General features: G+C 45.8%; 1 protein-coding gene across 50 annotated transcripts in view; it reads right to left on the bottom strand.

Annotated features, from left to right (window-relative positions):
* SORBS1 (sorbin and SH3 domain containing 1) overlaps positions 1-21898 on the bottom strand; it is a 121397-nt gene that overhangs the window by 67931 nt on the left and 31568 nt on the right. For 15 of the 50 annotated variants that reach the window (XM_083738126.1, XM_083738113.1, XM_083738128.1 and 12 more), the window contains exons 8-12: positions 12970-13758; positions 11990-12388; positions 7108-7255; positions 5004-5033; positions 1550-1713 (exon numbers count right to left, since the gene is read on the bottom strand). In XM_083738126.1, coding sequence (XP_083594252.1) covers positions 1550-1713; positions 5004-5033; positions 7108-7255; positions 11990-12388; positions 12970-13758 — 1530 coding nt within the window. The remainder of the gene's footprint in view (positions 1-1549; positions 1714-5003; positions 5034-7107; positions 7256-11989; positions 12389-12969; positions 13759-21898) is intronic. The other 35 variants (XM_083738140.1, XM_083738139.1, XM_083738147.1 and 32 more) reach the window with 8 other exon arrangements.

The following is a 21898-nucleotide window of genomic DNA, read 5'->3' as shown; positions in this document are numbered from 1 at the left end:
AAATCTTTCTAAAGATAGTTTTCTATTTCAGTTACATTATAGTCCAAAGGCTATTCATCAGGAAATAAGGATTTGTTTTAAGTTTTCCATGTGTGCGAAAATTCAGTCTAAGTTTTTTTTAAAAAACAACAACCACCTTTTAACCACATCAGTTAACCAACATGGATACATATGCTATAATGTCATTGTTTTAGTTAAATAAATTGTTTAAATTGTTATGAAGGAAATGATTATTTTTCTCCTTCCAATAAAGTACAGCAGAAAAGTTGTCCAAATATAAACAGTTAACTTATTAAACCTCACAATAATTTCACAATTATCTGTCTATGTATTTCTAATAGTATAACCAAATCAGTAATTTTTGATATAACTGTAAAAACTACTCTGAAAATATATTATTCCAAAAATGAAAACTTCATCTGGTTGTAAATATTAAGATTATACCAGCAAGAATGAGTCTTTCTGTAAAAAAAAAAAATGATTTAAATCAAGTCTTACTGACTAGTGATTTAAATCATGATTTAAATCGATTTGATTTAAATCAAATCCACCCTGATTAAAGATACTAATTGTGTGTAAAAAGCGCACTGCAATGCACTGCATTTCCGTCTCCTTGATGGGCTACCTTCCCAGGTGGATGAGCCCCATCTGTCCCTCACTTCCGTCTAAAAGTATGCGCAGAAACTTCCTTCTCGGCCATTAGACTCACTATTGGTCTCATCTGCTCAACCTGCCAGAGTCTGTCCTAGCATGCAGGGAACAGACAAGTCCCTAACTCACTGAGAGTTTGAGACCCACCAGATACCTTCACTTGGTTTAGTTGGCCAGTCGAAGATATTCCCGGATTGTGGCCACTGTTGCATGCTGCCAGGAGCCACAGGTGAGTGCTAAGTGCAGCGTGGGGGCCAAAGATGAACAAACCACCCCTTCGTCGTCGTCTTCTTTGGCGAACACTTGTAGCTGAGTAAGATTGTCTTCCATAAACACGGTTTTAACAGTGAGTCCATAAGTGACTGTGGAGGCCAATTATGGATCCACACGTCCTTCCACAGTGGGGATATTGGTTTCCGGGTGGGAGTTGATCACGGTGTGGATTTGCCAAGCGTGCCTTCCTCTTAGCACATTTCTCCCTTGCGTCCTGAGTTGGAGTGTCTTCAAAGCCCATGACACCTTTGGTAAAGGCTGTTCTCCAACTGGAGCGCTCGCAGGCCAGTGTTTCCCAGTTTTCAGTGTTTATACTACAGTGGTACCTCAGGTTACATATGCTTCAGGTTACAGACTCCGTTAACCCAGAAATATTACCTCGGGTTAAGTACTTTGCTTCAGAATGAGAACAGAAATCGTGCTCTGGTGGCACGGCAGCAGCAGGAGACCCCATTAGCTAAAGTAGTGCTTCAGGTTAAGAACAGTTTCAGATTAAGTACGGACCTCCGGAACGAATTAAGTACTTAACCTGAGGTACCACTGTACATTTTTTTTAGATTTGACACCCCATACAGGTTAGCACAAATGAATTTACATGGAAAGAAAATGGGCCAAATTTCCTTACCCTTAATGGAATGCCTATGTCATCCGGCGAGGAATCGGTCATGTACTGCGGACTCTTAATTGCTTTCTTCCGTTCCTCCATTGCTTGTTTCTTGCTTTGGCTCATCTTTTCTTGGACAGGCATATAATCTACTTTATCCGCTAGTGGCACATCTATCGCTGGCTCTGTAAACAAAGGAAGCAAGTCCATCGCTTTGACTTCCAATACAATCATTGCACAATATTGAACATCAATCACTCCAAAAACCTTGGCGAAACACTGATGAGTCTGACTGTCCCAAGACAGCAAAATAATTTGAAATGTGACCAAATGAGCAAGGGATTTTTACAAGGGGCAGCAGCCCATCAATGTCTGGGATTTGACTCTAGGCACTAATCCACCAGGGACGCAGGTGGCGCGGTGGGTTAAAGCCTCAGCACCTAGGGCTTGCCGATCAAAAGGTCGGTGGTTCGAATCCCTGCGGCGGGGTGCGCTCCCGTTGCTCGGTCCCAGCGCCTGCCAACCTAGCAGTTCGAAAGCACCCCCAGGTGCAAGTAGATAAATAGGGACCGCTGACTGGCGGGAAGGTAAACGGCGTTTCCGTGTGCTGCGCTGGCTCACCAGATGCAGCTTTGTCCTGCTGGCCACGTGACCCGGAAGTGTCTGCGGAAAGCGCTGGCCCCTGGCCTCTTAAGTGAGATGGGCGCACAACCCCAGAGTCTGTCAAGACTGGCCCGTACGGGCAGGGGTACCTTTACCTTTACCTTTACTAATCCACAAACCAGGCTAAACACGGGTTCTCAAAAGCACTACCTAATTCTAGCCATATTTATAGGTAAAGGTAAAGGTACCCCTGACAGTTAAGTCCAGTCGCGAACGACTCTGGGGTTGCGGCGCTCATCTCGCTTTACAGGCTGAGGGAGCTGGCGTTTGTCTGCTTCCACAGACAGTTTTTCCGGGTCATGTGGCCAGCATGACTAAGCTGCTTCTGGTGAAGCTAGAACAGCGCACGGAAATGCCGTTTACCTTCCCGCCGGAGCAGTACCTATTTATCTACTTGCACTTTGACGTGCTTTCGAACTGCTAGGTTGGCAGGAGCAGGGACCGAACAACGGGAGTTCACCCCATCGGGATTCGAACCGCCGACCTTCTGATCAGCAAGCCCTAGGCTCTGTGGTTTATCCCACAGCGCCACCCGCGTCCCATGTATGGGATCTGCAGCTGCACTCAAAATTTTCCCGCTTGTAATGTTGGTGGAGAAGTTGATAGGGGCATTCGGTTGAACTCCCCAGCCAGCTTGGAGGTAGTGGGACGAGAGACACACCAAAAGGGGAAACTGATAATGCTCTTTTCTGAGAAATTTGGCTTGGCCCTCGTACCTTGACGTTAGGTTGCATAACAAAGTGCTACAATGGGGAATCCTTCAAGTCCCACCTCTGAAGAAATTCCCGTGAAGGATTTCAGGGATGAAAAGGACACAGGACATTACAACTTCCCTCATCAAAAGTTTGCCAAGTTGCAGGAACTCTGATATCACTGCGTAGCATGCACTGGAGAAAGATGGAAGGCCAGATACTAAAATCATGCACCCAGCTGTAGTACCCAAAGCCAACCAGAGCTGTATGGTTCAGAATGGGATATTGAAGTAGTACAGGACAAGGCTCATGCAGAGAGAGCCAGCTTCAGTCATTGAGTACCCTTAGCAAATCCTGTAGAGAGCCACTTCATCTAATACTCTTAATTTTTTTAATATTGTCAATTAACCTGTGTAAATTGCTCCTGAATCAGTTTGTTGCAGGGTGGCATACATGTTTTGAATAAATGAGAATACTGATTGTTGATCTAGGTTTTGAATGAGGGCTCTGCTCTTAAATCTAGCACAGGATTGACAAGCGAAGGAAAGGTCTCAAAATCACTGAAAATTCAGCATGGTAATCCTCTAAATTCACTACAAGGGGCAGTTAACCTAATCCAGGAAGCACAATGGGTTTGCTAAGAAAAAGTTGTTGTTTTATGGGAAGCAAACCAGAGAAAGACCACCAGGTTTTAGAAGTGGGAAATTTAAACTGAGTTCTGGGGTCATAGATATCTAGACCGATAGTAACATTAAAAATGTAATTGTCCCCGATTGAGCACATACTATGAGTAAAAATCTCAAAGATGGAAAGAAACAAGTAGGTTTCTCCCAGGATCTCTACTACGACTTGCGCTTGTTTAAACTTGTTCAACTTGAACAGGGAAGTGGCCAGGATTGCTTGTGACACCAAATTTATTAGAATGGTACAAGCGCACTGTTTCAAACGGATCTCTCTAAACTTTACAAATGGGAAAGAAACTGGTACAGGAGGCTCACTTTGAGCCGGGAGTTGAACCAGCATCTCTAGGTGGAATAAGAGCTAAAGAGGATTTTTCATTTAGAAAATAAACATGACTAAGAGTGGTTAGAGAGTCAGACTAGGACTTGGGAGGCCAGGCTTGTATCTCAGTTCTCCATGAACCTCACTAGGTGACCTTGGGCCAGTGAGCATCTCTCAGCCTTACCTACTTCCTAGGGGAGTTGAGATGATAATATGGATTGTGGGAGAACCACGAACTGTGCGCTCCTTTGAGGAGAGGTGGCATAATAAATATAATAACAAATAAATGCATAAAGGGGATGGGCACACAATGTTGCTTTCTAAGATTGTGTATGATGTCAACAAGGAAGGAAAAGTGACATTTATTGGTGGTGGTAGGAAGAAAATACTTCGCAGGATCAATTAATTTATGGCAGGAGCTGCCACAGGATGTGGCAAAAGCCACTAAGCTGAGACAGCTTTAAAAGGGGATTTCATAAATACACAGGTGCCAGGCTGCTTTTCTCTTACAGGAGAAGGAAATGGGCGAGAAGCCTGGCAACCCAGCCTGTTAGCATCCCGTAAGTGTAATCAGTCAATAAATGTAGTTGTTCCTTTCCCCGCTCTACATTTGGGTCCAGTTTAGCATCATTTAAAAGCATGTTCAGTTTTAAAGCACATCTGAAGGCATGTATGTGGGGCACACTATTTTTCATCCAGGCTGGGAGCCCCCCTCAGGAATTGGCTCAGGTGAGGTTCAGTGGTTGTGCAAATACACACGTGCAAATTTCTAGCAGAACTGGACAGAATAGTTGTGTTGGGGGAGCTCAGTATATATATATTTTTAGCGGCAAGGTGCTGTGTAGCTGTCAAGCATATTTATTGACTACAGTATACAGTTTCGCCTTTCAGAATCTAATACACCCAAGGCAGTCTTAAAAGAATTTGCATGCTCCTTCCAGTGCTTTCAAGAGAGAGGATATACTTCGCAGTTCATCTACCCCTTTCAGTAAAGGCTCTTCACTCGCGGATTCACTAAAGGTACTCTGCTAAGTCACAAAGCAGTGCGCTTCTCAGGTGAACACAGCAGCAGGAGAACAGGAGAGGAAAAGGAGGTGGCAACATTCTGGGCACCGTACCTGATAGGCTACTAAGCCTTTTTTGTTGTTCTGTGGGAGAAGAGAAAACGACAGACAAATAAGTGGTACAAACACCAGAGACGTGAGAGCTCTCAACTCTTGCAGTGATCTGGGCAGGCATAAATAACACATGCGGTACACAAGGGCTTAGGTGCCCCCTTATCAGACCCTGAACCCAAGGTCTTCCCACCAAAGCAAAATAATGTTCGGCCCTGCACAACTTCAAAACAGCAGTGCTAGGCAACATTCCCAAGTCATTGATACCGTGAGTGAGTTGTTCCAAACAGGATGTATAAATATCAAAGCTCAAAAAGGACACACCTCCAAACAGTGGGTTTATTATTAGTATCTATATATCACTTTAGACTGTTTACCTTGTGACCTTTCGCAACGACTTTGGAAGACTGGTAAATAATTATTATATTCAGATTGCAGGTGCGGGTTAAGGATGAAAGAAAAGGTGGCTTATCGAAGGCCACTTATTGACTTAATGGGCAGAGGCAAAATTAAAATGAAGGGTTTCCAAGGTCGTCACTTAATCTCATCGTTAACATGCTGTGATGGCTCCCTGCAGTTTTGTTTTTATTTTAAAGAAAAATCTTCAGGCAGTTTACAGATAAGATAAATGCATAGATATACCGTAATTTTCCATGTATGTTTGTTCCCCTTAGAAATTATGCAAAAAAGTGGGGGTCTTCTTATACATGGGTAGTGCATAGGGTGGACGTTTGATTGGTTGCTGCCGTGGCTGTCAGAGGCTATTGTGCATGTTATTGGTTGCTGCGTCAATGGGTGTTGTTGATTGGCCGACGCTACGGCAATTGGGGGGGGGGCGTTGGCAGCTCCTGCCAGCGAGGAGACAGACAGGAGGCGGATTTTGCGATGTGTGTGGGTGAGCGATTTTCGGTATTCCCCTCTAAAGAAAGCTTAGCAACCCTCACTAATTCCCCTCCCCAACAACTTTTTGCCATCTCCCCCCATTTTCTGAAATTTCAGTCCCCAAAAATAGGGGGCGTCTTATACATGGGGGCGTCTTATAGACGGAAAAGTACGGTGAGAGTGTATATATGTGTGCATATGTGCATCACAATGTCTGAAATAAGGAGCCAAACACTAGGGCTGGGAAATATATCACAGAGTTGAAAACCAGGTATCACCAGCTAAGCATCGTGATGCACCAATATATCATGGCGTCAAATAAGGATGGAGCTATGTAGAGGCATTAGCTGGCTTCATGGTTTTCCCCGCATCCTGATTTTTTCTGGCGCCTGCTCTTGTAATTCGCTGCCCCCTGCATGAGACAGGGGAGAGCTGAGCCGGCAGAGGGGCTGCAGGAATCGAGAGAAGCATTGGCTGGCTTCATGGTTTTCCCCGCATCCTGATTTTTTCTGGCACCTGCTCTTGTAATTCGCTGCCCCCTGCATGAGACAGGGGAGAGCTGAGCTGGCAGAGGGGCTGCAGGAATCGAGAGAAGCATTGGCTGGCTTCATGGTTTTCCCCACATTGTGATTTTTTGACTAACACACACACACACACATCATGCTTGGCGATGGATCGCCAGATTGAAAAATTATGAAACCGATATCACGACTTCAAACCGGTTTTGGATGACGTATCGATATATAGCCCAGCCCTACTCCCATCCCATTGCGGTTACCCTGTCATATATACCGTATTTTTCGCTCCATTAGACACACTTTTTTCCTCCTAAAACGTAAGGAGAAATGTGAGTGCTTCTCATGGAGCGAATGGCGCTGTGCAGAGAGGGTGAACTGCGCAGCGCCCCTTCAGCGACGCGCTGTCCTGGCTTCCGCCTTACCCCTGTGGAGCCTCTTCGGGCAGGGGGAGCCTTCATCCCGCTGCCCTGAATAGTATTGGTGCGGTTATCCCAGAAGCCAGAACAGCCACACGGTATCCCAGAAACCAGATCCCTCTTGCTGTTCTGGCTTCTGGGATTCAGAATAATTTTTTCTTGTTTTCCTCCTCCCAAAACTAGGTGCGCCTTATGGTCTGGTGCATGTTTTGGAGCGAAAAATATGGTAATTGCCCTTGCTGAAAATTGTCCCAAGTTGAGCTGGCAAAGGCAATACGTTGTTACCCTTACCTCTGTTGTGCTGCAAAAGGACGATGGTGGGGTTGACAATGGTGGTGGAGGGGTAGCCGGAGGTGGGTTTGCTGGTGAGAGTTAGGGAGCCATAGCACTCTGTGCCACTGCTGGACCTGGGCGCTTCATAGAGCAGAGGACAGGGATCCTGAAATGGAAAGGTACATATGCCGTTATTGCCCAAGGGCCACAGGATACCTGGAGGACAGCCGCTTTGCAACAGAGAACAAACAAACCCGAGAAATGTTTTAGTTCGATGCACCGGCACGGCGCCTTTCTCTTGCCGTTAGTACACACAGAGGAAAGAGCCGAACCCCCTTTTTTGCGCTAGATGAAGGAGCGTCGCTCAAAGACACTGTAATACATGGCATACAGCTGGTGGCAGGAATGAGCTGTTCTGGTTACAGAGAGAGAGATCTGTGTGTTCAGACCCATGCTTCCTTTTAAAAAGAGGTGTTCCTTTCACAGAAACCATCAGGCATGCAAAACCCATGCAGATCCTGAACGAAAGCCGGTTACGGATTACTTGATGAGGGGGATCAGGGAAATAATTTTAGGACGCACCGCCCTTTGCAAGCTGTTAAGACAGCAGGACGCCGGGGACATCAGGACAATGCGAAGAACAGGTGGAGAGGAACCAGCAGAGACAGGAGAGAGGAAGGTACGGCATCACATCCTTGGGCCAACCGCAGCCAGCGTCAGAACCTGCTTATTTGTTATCACTGACATAAGAACTGCTGTTAAATTTTTGTGGCGGTGGCCGTCCAGATGAAATGATCATGCTGACCCTGAGATTTCCAGTTTAGATCTACCAAAAGGATTTGTTCAAAGTGAGCAGCGAGTGGCAGAAAATTAGGGCGCAACTGCAAGTTGGAGAGGGGGGGGGGAGGGATAGCTGATTGGTAGAGCATGAGATTCTTAATCTCAAAGTTGTGGGTTTGAGTCCCATGTCAGGCAAAAGGTTTCCTGCATTGCAGGGGGTTGGGAATAGATGATCCGTGGGGTCCCTTCCAACTCCACCATTCTGTGAGTGTGCACATTTAATAAGGTAAAAAGGTAAAGGACCCCTGGACGGTTAAGTCCAGTCAAAAGCGACAATGGGGTTGTGGCGCTCATCTCGTTTTCAGGCCAAGGGAGCCGGCGTTTGTCCACAGACAGCTTTCCGGGTCATGTGACCAGCATGATTAAACTGCTTCTGGGGCAACAGGACACCGTGACGGAAACCAGAGCGCATGGAAACACCGTTTACCTTCCCGCTGCAGTGGTACCTATTTATCTACTTGCACTGGCGTGCTTTCAAACTGTTAGGTTGGCAGGAGCTGGGACAGAGCAATGGGAGCTCACTCCATCGTGGGGATTTGAACTGCTAACCTTCTGATTGGCAAGCCCAAGAGGCTCAGTGGTTTAAACCACAGCGCCACCCATGTCCACACATCCAATAAATAGCATTTGAACTACATACAGCCCATATTGATCTCCTACTCATCTTTATGATGCATAGCCACTTGCATGAGCCAGTGTGCACCAGGAAGGACAATCTCAAGGCATGGGGATTCCTATTTTGGGTTCTCCTGTAAAAGCAACTCCATGAAGTGCCAGTAGGTGGATCATTGGGCTCAAACCAGCATGGCCTGTGTTCACATCAGGCACTGAAAGTCCCTGGATGACCTTGGACCAGCCACCACCTCTCAGCCTAATGCCACAGGGTTGCCACAAGGATGATGCGTTTGGGGAAACCATGTGTGCTGCCCCTACCTCCCCGGAGGGATAAAATGTCAAAATTCAATTGCATCTCCCCCACTCTCTCTCTCTTCTTTTAAAGGAACACTTTGAATCAAACCAGAAGCACAGGAAATTCAAATCCAAATGTGCCCCTCTGGGGATTTTTTGTGCTACATGATATTTAAAGATCAACAGAATCATAGAGCGACCACCAGAGCTCCATTTGGTCCCACAATCACTTTTAAAAAGGTAAAGGGACCCGTGACCATTAGGTCCAGTCGTGGCCGACTCTGGGGTTGAGGCGCTCATCTCGCTTTATTGGCCAAGGGAGCCGGTATACAGCTTCCGGGTCATGTGGCCAGCATGACTAAGCCGCTTCTGGCGAACCAGAACAGCGCACGGAATCGCTGTTTACCTTCCCGCTGGAGTGGTACCTATTTATCTACTTGCACTTTGACGTGCTTTCGAACTGCTAGGTTGGCAGGAGCAGGGACCAAGCAACGGGAGCTCACCCCATCGCAGGGATTCAAACCACCCACCTTCTGATTGGCAAGTCCTAGGCTCTGTGGTTTAACCCACAGTGCCAATCAGTTTTAGCAAGTATATAAAAGGCGGGGGGGGGGGGACTGGAAGAGAGGTGACCTGTTTAGCTCCCGGCCCAATCATTAAAATAGGTTTGTTGTTGTTTTTGCTGTGTCTGGCTGCCTTTTGAGACTCAAGGAAGCCAAGCCAGCAGAAGCCAAATCTTGAAGAAGAAAACCATAGAAACTGGCATAATTTGCAGCCTGAAGCTGGAAGAGTTGTGTATGGAGATCCTGGTGGCATAAAGTACTTTTCACCAGGCCTGGCTGTTCTAATTGGGGCCCTCTTGATAGATATATCCTGCCATGGGCAGAGACAGCCCACCAGCCTTCACTGAGCTTAGATAGCTCAGTAGGTTAGAGCGTGGTGCTGATGATGCCAAAGTCGCAGGTTCGATCCCCTTATGGGGCAACTGCCTTGTTTGCAGGAGGTTGGATTAGACCAGTGTTTCCCAACCTTGTGCCTCCAGATGTTTTTGGCCTACAACTCCCATCATCCCTGACCACTGGTCTTGCTAGCTAGGGATGATGGGAGTTGTAGGCCAAAAACATCTGGAGGCACAAGGTTGGGAAACACTGGATTAGACGATGCTCAGAATCCAAAGAGAGAGTTTGAAGGCTTTACCTGTAGGGCTGCAAATTATTGGATGTGTTAATGCGAATGGAAGTTGTTAAAATTGCAGCTGCAATTTTAGTTTGTTATTCTGACTGGTGTACAACTGGAATTCATAAGTTTTTGGAATGCCGAGTCCAAGTAAATTATCAAATCATCAATTCTAGCACGCGGGGGCCCAAGAAAATAATATAATTTGGTATCTGAACAATTGGAAATATGAGTTGTATTATAATTTGGTACTGTGACAATGAGGCTTTTACTGAGTTTTTGTAATTGAAAACTAATAAAAATTATTTATTAGTGTAAAAATTATTACACACACACAGATGATCCTCAGTACCCCTTCCAGCTATGACTCTATGAAAGGCATTGCATGTGAAGCTGTCTTTAAAGACCTCTTCCCACTGCCAGGTGACTAAATGGAGCCTCGGAAACTCACGTGTTCTGCAACGCAACAATGGCAGGCATGCTTTCGTACGCAGATGTGAAATTGCGAATACGAAGCTGCCACAAAGGAAGAAGCCCTAAGACATTGGCAAAACAGCTACCCTATGTCCTTCCATGAAGGTAGTCTAAAGCAGTGCGGAACACTAAAATAGAGTACCATATTTTTCGCTCTATAGGACACACTTTTCCCCCTCCAAAAATTAAGGGGAAATGTGTGTGCGTCCTATAGAGCGAATGCAAGCTGCACGGCTAAGCCCAAAGCCAGAACAGGGAGACGGAGCACTGCGGAGCGCTCTGTCTCGCTCTTCTAGCTTGGGGTTAGCTGCGCAAAGCCTCTGCAGGTCAAAAGGAACCTGAAGCCTCCGGAGCCCAGAGGGAACTCCCGCCGCACTCCAGAGGCTTTGGGTGAATGCACCTCGAACGCACCTTGTTTTAGAGGGCAAGAACAAGAAAATTTCCCCCCCTGATCTCTCCCTCCTATGGTCCGGTGCATCCTATGGCCCGGTGCGTCCATCAGGTCAGGAGGCTGGGATTTGTAGTCCAGCACCGTTTGCAGGGCACCAAGTTGGGATGTGCCTGGTTATGGCCAAAGGCACAGAGCAGGGCTTCCTAAGCTTGGGCCTCCAGTTGTTTTTGGACTACAACTCCCATCACCGCTAGCTACCTGTGGTCAGGAAAAACCATCTTCCGCAGAAACTGCTGCTTGCCTTCTATCACTGTGTCATTGAGAGCATGCTCACTTATGGCTTGTGTGTGTGGTACGGAAGCTGTACTACCCAGGACAGGATGGTGTTGTGCAGAGTTGTTAAGGCAGCAGAGAGCATTGTTGGCTGCCCACTCTCCACCTTAGAGCAGATTTATGCCACAAGGTGCCATAGGAAGGCACTGGACATAGTAAAAGATCCATCGCATCCTGGTCACTGTCTCTTCGAGCTCCTGCCGTCGGGACGGAGATACAGGACGATGATGACAAGAACGAGCCGTCTCAAGAACAGCTTCTTCTCCAGAGCGATCTCGGCCCTGAATGGGAAACCTGGACTTTGAAGTCATCTAATCTTCCTTGCTGTATTATATTATATTGTTTTAATTAGTGTTTTTATAGTTGTTCTGATTTTAAGTGGAGTGCCCTATCTGGGTGGATGGAGCAGCCAAGTAATTTCGTTGTCCCTGAGAGGGGGCAATGACAATAAAGATATTATTATTATTATTATTATTATTATTATTATTATTATGGGTACCGTAGTCTGAAACATTTGGGGAAACCCTGGTGTAGAGTTTTCAAATAGGAAAGGACAAGGAAGAAACATTACACGGCCGAAGGGTGACTGAGCAAGAAGTGGGGGGAAGGGACACACATGCAATATAATAGCACATAAACAAGGTTTCGGTTGTCATGCTGCTGGCAGAGAGCACCTTGTTCAAAGTTTAGTATGCCAGTGAGGAAAAAAAATAAGGTCATTTAATCCGGGAGCATAAATTTAGCAAAGCCGTCACGGTGGCATGTGGCAAGGCTTACTGTGCGCAAGATCATTCCTGTGCTCTCGGGCTCCGACACACTGTCTGAGACCTCCGTGACGGGAGGAATCAGAACAGGAGGAGGAGGTGGTGGTGGTGGCGACAGTGAAGGCAGTTTCGGGCGAACGTGGGGCACGATCCCTGACGAAGAGGATGGCTGGTTATGTTGGGAACCTTTCTGAAGGTGAGGGGGAATGAAATCGTCTAATGTCGGGAAGGTCAGAAGTAAGCCAGGAGCAGGCGTGTTGTCAGAGAATGCAGAGCTTTGGCCATATGGCAGGAGAGGAGGCGGAGGTGTGCTTGAACTGGCTTCTCGCCCGCGGTCGGGGTAAACCTGTTGGAATGGCACTACTATAACCTCTGTATGAGCTGGGGTGGTGGCGGCAGAGCAAGTCGCATCCTGTGGGAGATAAGGTGGCATTACACAAGGAGTGGGGGGGACCGAAACAGTGCAGGTGTGCAGTGACATGCAAAAAATGCCGCACCTCGTGAGACGACACCTCGTGAGACGACATTATTTACCCAAAAGAGCAAGTTTTGCACGGCGGCCATCAAAAAAAGACAACAACAATTCACACAACTCCCGGGCCCCAAACCCACCTTCCAGGTCACCTGTCATCAACAGATCAAGCAATTCAAAATCCCTTAGAATACATGGTCATCACCTGAGGGCAGTTTTGTGCCAGCTGCTATGTTTCCTTTAGCCTAAGACAGAGGGGTTTCACAGAACAGCACCCATCCCAACCTCTCCGGTATGATTTGGGCTTGAGGCACCCCCCCCAAAAAAACCTTGCACCCGCAATCTCCACACAAACATGCATCTGTCGCGGAAGGAAAGGCTGTCGGTTATTCAGGAGAGAGGGAAAGATCTTAGGAGGCATCCAAATCGGAAAGGAAGGCACTGGTGCGTGGGAGAAGGGAAAGAAAGATACAGCCGTGTGAAAGGGGGAGGAAAAAAAGGTTATGAAGAAAACCATGTACCCTGCCATGTTCCTTTGCCTTGCATGGATGTTGCTGGGGTGGCGGCGGTGGCAGCTGAGCAATGCACGGTTCCTTTCTCATCCTGTCCTCACTGCAAGTCGTATGTGGGAAGTCTGCCTTTGTGTTGCCAACAGCCTGTGGAGTCCTGGAGGGATGGCTCTGACCATAACTAACTGAGTCTCCACTGAGAACAATATTAAAGAATGGCCTGGGAGGGGCAGGAGGAGGAGGATGAAGAGATTTTCCAGTATCTGTTACAGAGGAAGTAGGGGGGAAGGCTGGTGCCACAGTGACCTCAGCTCCAAAACGGGCGCCTTGTGTTTGGCCATCTGAACGGGCAGTGGAATTTCCAACCGGAGCCGAACAAGTGCTGTTAGATAAACAAGCTACATATAGACTGCTGACCTTTTTCTGCGCTCTGGTTTCGTGGTTGGGTTTCAGTCCAGCTTTACCACTCGGATGTTCCTCAGCAAGCGCCAGGGTGTTTTGGTGCTCGGATGACGCGTCGGGTAACAAGGAGCGACTTCCCGGCCGCGATTGCCCAACATGCAACCCCCTGTCTGCGGGGATGGAGCCGGCGGATTTGTAGGGAGCCGCGACGAAGGGTTTGGGCGAGGAGGAAAAACTGGGCCGGCCCTCGAGGCTGGGTCGCAAATGCGGCTTGGGTGCGTGAGGGTGTACACAATCTGTTATGGGAACGGGCTGCAGGACAGTTATTGCGGTGCCGGTGCGAGGTCGCCATGCAAAGCTCTCCTCGTTTGGAGGAGAGGGGTGGGGTGGAGAGGGGGTCTGCCCAGTTAAGGGGTTCAAAAGGGGGGGGGAGTCAGCACCATACAAAGGAGAAAAAGAGGAGAGAGAGAAATGAGTTGGTCATTCGACTGAGGTTAACAGGAAGAAACGAAACTTTAATATGGAATTTCAAAGTCGGCACACAGCTCATTCACTCCCGTTGTTGAATGAAGGATTTCCAGATCTTCACATGATGAGCTGGTGTATCATTTCAGTGTATCATGTATTGGCTGAAAACCCAAAGCCCAGATTGGTGTAGCTGTCTATCAAACTGAAGTCAGTGGTATGCATTTCCTATCTGCTATCTTTCCAAACCAGGGAGAGAGTGGAATGGGAATTGAAATCAAGGTTTATAAGAATCAATTAAATTGCAGGAATAAGTTATGCTGTGATCCTTGCTTATATACGTATGTGTTATATTTAAGATAGGTATTTCTTTCTTATTACCTTGTATTTGACTGTAACACAGTGTGCATTGATGATATGATTAAATAAGAAAGCAAGTAAATAAATAAATAAACAAGAAGTCAATGTTATGTATTGCTTACAGTAAACATGTTTAGTTTTCTACTTAGTTGACAAACCAGGGAAGCCTGGGGATTTAATGCAACAATCCTAACCATGTCTACGCAGAAGCCCTATTGCATTCACTGGAGTTTACTCTCAGGATCACGGTTTTAGAGGTGGTGAATTTCAGCTCTGAATCCCATCATCCCTCTCAGGATCTCTGGATATTGGAATGAAGTTCAGGATCTTACTCAAAGCAATCAACAATATTACTTCTGAGTCTGTACAAAGCCAGAGGTGCATAAAACAAAGAGGTCCTTTGAAGGAAAATGCTTATGTAAAGACAGTAATGCATTTTCCGGGTCTGTTATGAACTCGTATCATTGAGTTACAAACACCTTCTTAACAGCAGAGTGATGGAAATCTACCACGCAACCTTAAGAGTGAAACTTGTTGATACCCAATGAAAGCCCTCGATCAATGAGCAAGTCAGATTTTCATTACAAAGTGCACTAGCAGAGACCATAGCTTACAGATTTGAAAATAAGGGACCAGCAGCCTCGAAAATAAGGGATCAGCAGCCAAAACAAGGGATCAACAATTACTTTGATAAAATACATATTTTGTGGCGTGCAAATAGCTTTAGATACCTATTAGGTCCATAAATTACCATACAGCATATATTCAACACACGAAAAAGCAACAATTTGTTGTTGACAAAGGACAGCTGGACATAGAACGGGCCCCATTACCTTCAGTAGCTTATTTAAGGGACATCATCAATAAGGGACAGCAGCGGGACATGGCGCTGGGATAAGGGACTGTCCTGCCAAATTAGGGACGCTTGACAGCTATGGCAGAGACTCCATTTGGAGTGAGCTTCTGCAAAATAGTTGCATAGTAAAAAATGGGGGGGGGGCACAAGACAGACCACTAAAATGTCATTGTTATGTTTCCATTGCTGCAAGCTTTTAACAGCACACACACACACACACATACATACTCCTTTAGCTGGCTTGGGGGAAAGAAAAGAGGTGAAATGTTTCTTTTTAAAAGATGGCAGAGACTTCATAAAAGCCAAAGAATCACGAACACCGAAATCAATTATAAAATAAAATTGGGTGATATTTTTATCGTCTCATCAGCCAACATGTACCAATAGCTGTCATTTTGAGATCTCAAGTAAGGTAAAGGTAAAGGTACCCCTGCCCGTACGGGCCAGTCTTGACAGACTCTGGGGTTGTGCGCCCATCTCACTTAAGAGGCCGGGGGCCAGCGCTGTCCGGAGACACTTCCGGGTCACGTGGCCAGCATGACAAAGCTGCATCTGGCGAGCCAGAGCCGCACACGGAAACGCCGTTTACCTCAAGTACACCACAGTTAATCTTCTTCGAAGTATTGAATATACTGCAACATGTTCTACAAGAATAAGTCTCGTAAATTCTGAGGGATTAAGAGTGGTCCTAATTCAAGGGGGAACCTGTCACTGGACTCCAGTTCCCATCAGCCCCACTGCGGCCAGTGATTAAGGATGATGGGAGATGTGGTCCCACAATGTAGACATCCCTGCCCTAATCAATTCAAGGTGTTAGCACAGTGGCAATCTGAATGCTATTTTCAATTATTCCTGGTGGCCATGTTCTAATATAAAGTCTTTCTCAAATACCATTGTTTTGGTGATTAAGGGAAATTTGGCTCAGAACTATCACTTGCCTCCAGTCCTGTGTCATTAGGTGTTATCTAGGATGTACACAAGGGACGCAGGTGGCGCTGTGGGTTAAAGCCTCAGCGCCTAGGACTTGCCGATCGAAAGGTCGGCGGTTCGAATCCCTGCGGCGGGGTGCGCTCCCGCTGCTCGGTCCCAGCGCCTGCCAACCTAGCAGTTCGAAAGCACCTCCGGGTGCAAGTAGATAAATAGGGACCGCTTACCAGCGGGAAGGTAAACGGTGTTTCCGTGTGCGTCTCTGGCTCGCCAGAGCAGCGATGTCACGCTGGCCACGTGACCCGGAAGTGTCTCCGGACAGCGCTGGCCCCTGGCCTCTTGAGTGAGATGGGCGCACAACCCCAGAGTCTGGCAAGACTGGCCCATACGGGCAGGGGTACCTTTACCTTTACCTTTAGGATGTACACAAATAACATTATAGCCTGATGATTTATTGACTACTGTACAAATTATACGTTGGGGGAGGGGAAACATCAAATTTATCAACACAAAGAAAATGTTTGGTGGAAATTGGAAAAACATTATAATGCTCAAATTTTTATTTATTGAAAAGGTACGGGGCAAACAGGTATCAAAACTTGTAGAACAGGTTTTTGATTTTATTTTCAAAACACTCAATTTTTTAAAAAAAACTGGGATAAAATTGAGGGTGTTTTGAAAATATAATCAGATACGGTTTGAAACTGTGTGTGATTTTATTTGGAAGATGGCTATGTAAGTCTCTAAATCTTTCTGGAACGGATTTCTGTATATACTGAGATTTTATTCATACATGCAAACTTCAATTTAAAAAAACACCAGTGAGCAGCTCTGAAAGTAAAATTATCGATACAACTGGAAGGAATTTGGTGCTTCACCCCATTCAACGTTTTGCTCTAACAAGACATGACGCAGGAGATAAAATGAATGAGATCACCAGCATTTTAAAAGGAAATTAATAGCAGCCCCCTTGGGGGGTTGGAGAGAACAAATTTGGACCAGGACTGTGAGGTTAATGCTTTCCTGACAGTCTGTTCCCAGGTGCTATTTGTCCTGAAAGTTACCATTTGGGTCACACCAAACTTTGGCCTAAGACATGATATCCCATAACAAAAGCACCCCAAATTGGTATTTGCGCAGCCTTTTCTTGCAGTTATCTGATGCTACAGTATACATTTGCCTTTCCTATAACTGTCTGTGATTAATAGTTCAGGGTGGGGCTGTTAAAAAAAGGCAGGGGGCCTAATTTTATTTTATTTTTATGGTAAGCTACCCTGATTATTACCACTGCAAAAAGGAGGACAGGGAATGTATTAGCTTAACAAATAAATCCAGTCTTTTCACTGTGCTCTTTGAATGCCTCTCCCTTTAAGAAACAGGAACAGCAAGTCAATTAAACAGTTAAACATTTCGAGAAGCAAACTACTCCCTAAAGATGCTTTTTTTTCAGTCTAAGGTTTCACAGCCGCATTCTGTGAGCTAGTATTCATGTGCCTTGAAGAGGCCTTTTGTCATCTTTCTGGTTGTTTTCTGAAATCTCCTCCAGTCTGCCAGTTCTTGAACAGCAATACCCAGAGCACAACATTCAAATATCTGTTGCTGTTTGTTGTTCATTATCGCTGTTGTTGTAGATGGACGCCCCCTTCCTTTGGGCCTTTCCTTTCTTCATATATCTTCCAGAATGCAACCAGAAAAATCTGCCTTTCAGTTTCAAACTGGAACTAAACATGAAACGCAGTCCTGTGTACCTGTCCCCTAACCTTCTTGGCTATATATTGACAGCAGTTTCAGGAATCAGGATACTGCAAGTTAATGCAGAGGAACCACGTGGAGGGGCCACTTAACTTTCTGTAGAAGTAGTCCCCTCACCCCCAACCTGGCTATTACCGTATTTTTCACTCTACAAGACGCAACAGACCATAAGACACACCTAGTTTACGGAGGAGGAAAACAAGAAAAAAAATATTCTGAATCTCAGAAGCCAGAACAGCAAGAGGGATCGCTGCACAGCGATCCCTCTTGCTGTTCTGGCTTCTGGGATAGCTGCGCAGCCTGCATTCGCTCCATAATATGGACACACATTTCCCCTTACTTTTTAGGAGGTAAAAGTGAGTCTTATAGAGCAAAAAATACGGTATTTTATTCCTAGGCAAACCGAGGGGACAGCTAGGGGAGAAAGGGTTAAGCATCAGCCCCTGGAATTCCCATCAAGAGGTTGCTTTTGCTTTAAAAAAAAACCCATTTTTTTTTGTATGGCACAGCATACTTTTATTATTTATTTATTAAATATTTTATTGATTTACAAAATTGTGTGCAATGTCTCTCTCTCGTATGTCAATCACCCATCTCCTACTCCCTCCACCTCTTTCCCCCTTTTCTTCCTAATGTCTCAACAAATAAAACTGATTTGTAAAAATGTTACATGGAAAATTAAAAAAAAAACCTATTTGAGGACATATTTGCTTTTTCCTGCAGGACTAATTGCAGTCGTTAATAGTCTTCAACAGGTTTACCATACCCATCGAGCCAATCACCCATCTCCTACTACCCTTCTGGGAAAAACCCCGCCCCTCCAACTATATATAAGGGTCTGGTGACTTCTGTTTCAGTGTATCTGAAGAAGTGTGCATTCACACGACAGCTTAGACCCAGAACAAGCTTACGTTGGTCTCTAAGGTGCTACTGGACAATTTTTTTATTTATTTTATTTATTTCGACTGTGTCAGACGAACACGGCCACCTACCTGAATCTAGAATACTTGAGGGAAAGTTACCTATAGAGCCTAGTTCAGACGTCAGACATGTTAATGAAAACTTAGCTTTGCTCATGTTGGTGATCTTGTTCTGTATATGAATTTGCCTAGTTTGCAATGACTGAGATTATGAAGACTTGAATGCCACTTCCCTCAGACGTTCTGCTACAGCAGATGGAGACATACTACCCAACAGTGCATCCTGAAAGTATCCTGGAGTGCAGACTTTGAACATTTTGAATCATTGTTACCAGGCAGAGGGCCTTCTTGGTAGTGGCACCCACCTTGTGGAACGCCCTTCCATCAGATGTCAAGGAAATAAACAACTACCTGACTTTTAGAAGACACTTGGAGGCAGCCCTGTTTAGGGAAGTTGTTAATGTTTGATGTGCTATCATGTTTTTAATATTCTGTTGGGAGCTGCCCTGAGTGGCTGGGGAAACCCAGACAGATGGGCGGGATATAAATAATATGTTGTTCTTGTTTTGTTGTTGTTGTTGTGTTGCATACATAATTGTCAGGCAAATAATTGGAAGCCCTTCCTATTTCTTTCTTTTTAGCCTTTTTTATATCTCACTTTCTTCTATCTCATTATTATTTCTTCTTCTTCTTTCTTCTCGTTACACTTATGCTATGTTCTGTAACCTGAAGTTCCTCCTCTCATATCGAGAAAGATGCACACAGGATTGAAGATGAAGAACCCTGTGTGTGAGAACATTTCCTAGGGTGGGAGGCTGGGGGACGAGGGCGAGGGTCCCAGGTGAGAGCTGCATGGGCTCATTTTTCCATGTGCGGAATAAGGGTTAAGACTTAATTTTGATAGAGGACTTTGTAATTTCATTTCCCTTGTTTTCCCCTTTCTTTTCTTCTTTACTCTCCTCCTTTCCTCAGCTCTCCCCCCCCCCCCCCCGCCGCCTTTCTATTTTGCTTTTTAGATTAGTATGCTTTTTATTTTAGCTGATGTGGAAAACTTTAAATAAAACTTGGTTGTAAAAAGAAGTTCTACTGGAGCTTGGAACATAAAACAGGGTCCTACACACGCGCAGATTGTGATCTTAAAGGTAAAGGTAAAGGGACCCTTGACCATTAGGTCCAGTCGTGGCTGACTCTGGGGTTGCGGCGCTCATCTCGCTATATAGGCCGAGGGAGCCGGTGTACAGCTTCCAGGTCATGTGGCCAGCATGACTAAGCCGCTTCTGGCAAACCAGAGCAGCGCACGGAAACGCCGTGTACCTTCCCGCCAGAGTGGTACCTATTTATCTACTTGCACTTTGACATGCTTTTGAACTGCTAGGTTAGCAGGAGCAAGGACCAAGCAACGGGAGCTCACCCTGTCGTGGGGATTCAAACCGCCGACCTTCTGATCCGCAAGCCCTAGGCTCTGTGGTTTAACCCACAGCGCCACCCGCGTCCCATGCTTGAAAGGTTACATCAGAGAAAACTTTAGTCTATACAGTAGTACCTCTGGTTGCGAACGGGATCCGTTCCTATTGTGATTTTAGCTCACGTCTATTTATTTTTTTGCCTGAGCTCTGTGCACCAACCACAGCTCAGACAGAAGTGAAATAAATGACCCAAAAGAAGGATTTTTTAAAGGCTTCTGGAAACTGGGAAGTCCAGAGACTGTCTGGGATAGGAAGGGAAGGTAGTGTGTATCCAGTGAGCTTGCGTGACCAAATAATGTGTCTACAACCCAAACATCCAATAGCTTCTAAATTTTCCTCTCAAATGTACTGAATGTTAGCATTTGGAAGCATTTAGAAACTGTCTGAGGTGTGACTGGGGTTCTGGATTTGGACAAAGACGAAAACATAATAACCACCAGACTGAATTGAATCAGACTGTGCCCTTCCAGTTCACAGAACCGCTTTTGATCCAATGGATGTCTTTGATGAAGGAAGAGAAAGAGATCTTTTCCATCCCCCCTGCAGCCCTGTGAAAATCTGCTCCAGATGATTGGGGGACTGTACCCCGAAGGAGGTTTTGGTATTAAAAAATAAAAAGATCCCTCACTGCCTCTTCCATTAGTGAGGGCCTCCTTCTGCTTGCAAAAAAGCAAAGCAAAAGCAAACAACATTGGATGCAACTCAGCCAAATTTTAAGGCAATGTAATAAAGAAGGCAACCAAGATTATGAATCAAGCTTGTCCTCTCACGCACAAAACTCTGTGTTCTGCAATGGTGCTCATGATGAGTGACCCTATTCTGAATAAAACGAAGCAGAGCTTGGCTGTCACCAGCTTTAGCACAGCCACCCAGAACTCAATGGTTGCTGCAATCCAGACATAGTGGGTGGCACAGTAAGAATCTGGTTGGCCAAGAATCCAGTTTGTGGCAAAGGACAGGCAGGGTTGGTAGCAGGAGAGAACAGTTGTGGTTTCCCCTACTTTGCTTCATTCAGTAATGGAAATTACACACATGGAGCCAAAATTCAAGATCAAGAAGGACGTCGGTTCCTTTTTGCTGACCAAGTGCAGTTCTAGGAGAAGGCAATGTCAAAAAAGCCTCAAATTCCCTTTCTGGGAAAATCCTATAACTCACATCTTTGTTAAGGTTAAGGGGAGACATGACAGCAAGTCTTCAAACACCCAGCAGGGAGAAGATGGAGCAAACGTCTTTGTGTGTGTGGCTCCAGAGGGAAGGGCTAGAATCTCTAGGCAGAAAAGGCATGGAAGCAGATTTCAGCTGAGCAGTAGGAGAAACCTTCCTACTGGTAAGGGTTGTTTGGCAGTAGAATAGCCTGTCTTGGGACAGTCTCCCCTGCTTGATGGCTGGATCTTAGCGATGCTGTAATAGCATTCTGGACTAGGTGATCTTCAGGTCCACATTGACTTAAAAAACAAAGAAACACTGGGTCCATGTTGCAGGTTGGGGCTAAAGATGGATCTCAAGTAGAAGAAGACTACTGCTGAACAGGAAAACAAACAAGGAAACTTGCGCTTTTGTGGTGCTCTCCATCAATTACTGCTACCTCTTTATTTGAACAGACATGAGAGATGTTCCGTGGCATTATGCTCATGTTAAAAAAGTAAAGGTAAAGGGACCCCTGACCATTAGGTCCAGTCGTGACCGACTCTGGGGTTGCGGCGCTCATCTCGCTTTACTAGCCGAGGGAGCCGGCGTACAACTTCCAGGTCATGTGGCCAGCATGACAAAGCCACTTCTGGCGAACCAGAGCA

This window comes from Podarcis gaigeae (assembly GCF_964106915.1).
Source record: "Podarcis gaigeae genome assembly, chromosome: 5".
Lineage (NCBI taxonomy): Eukaryota > Metazoa > Chordata > Lepidosauria > Squamata > Lacertidae > Podarcis > Podarcis gaigeae.
Note: the sequence above shows the minus strand (reverse complement) of the source record. Positions and strands in the feature narration are given on the sequence as shown.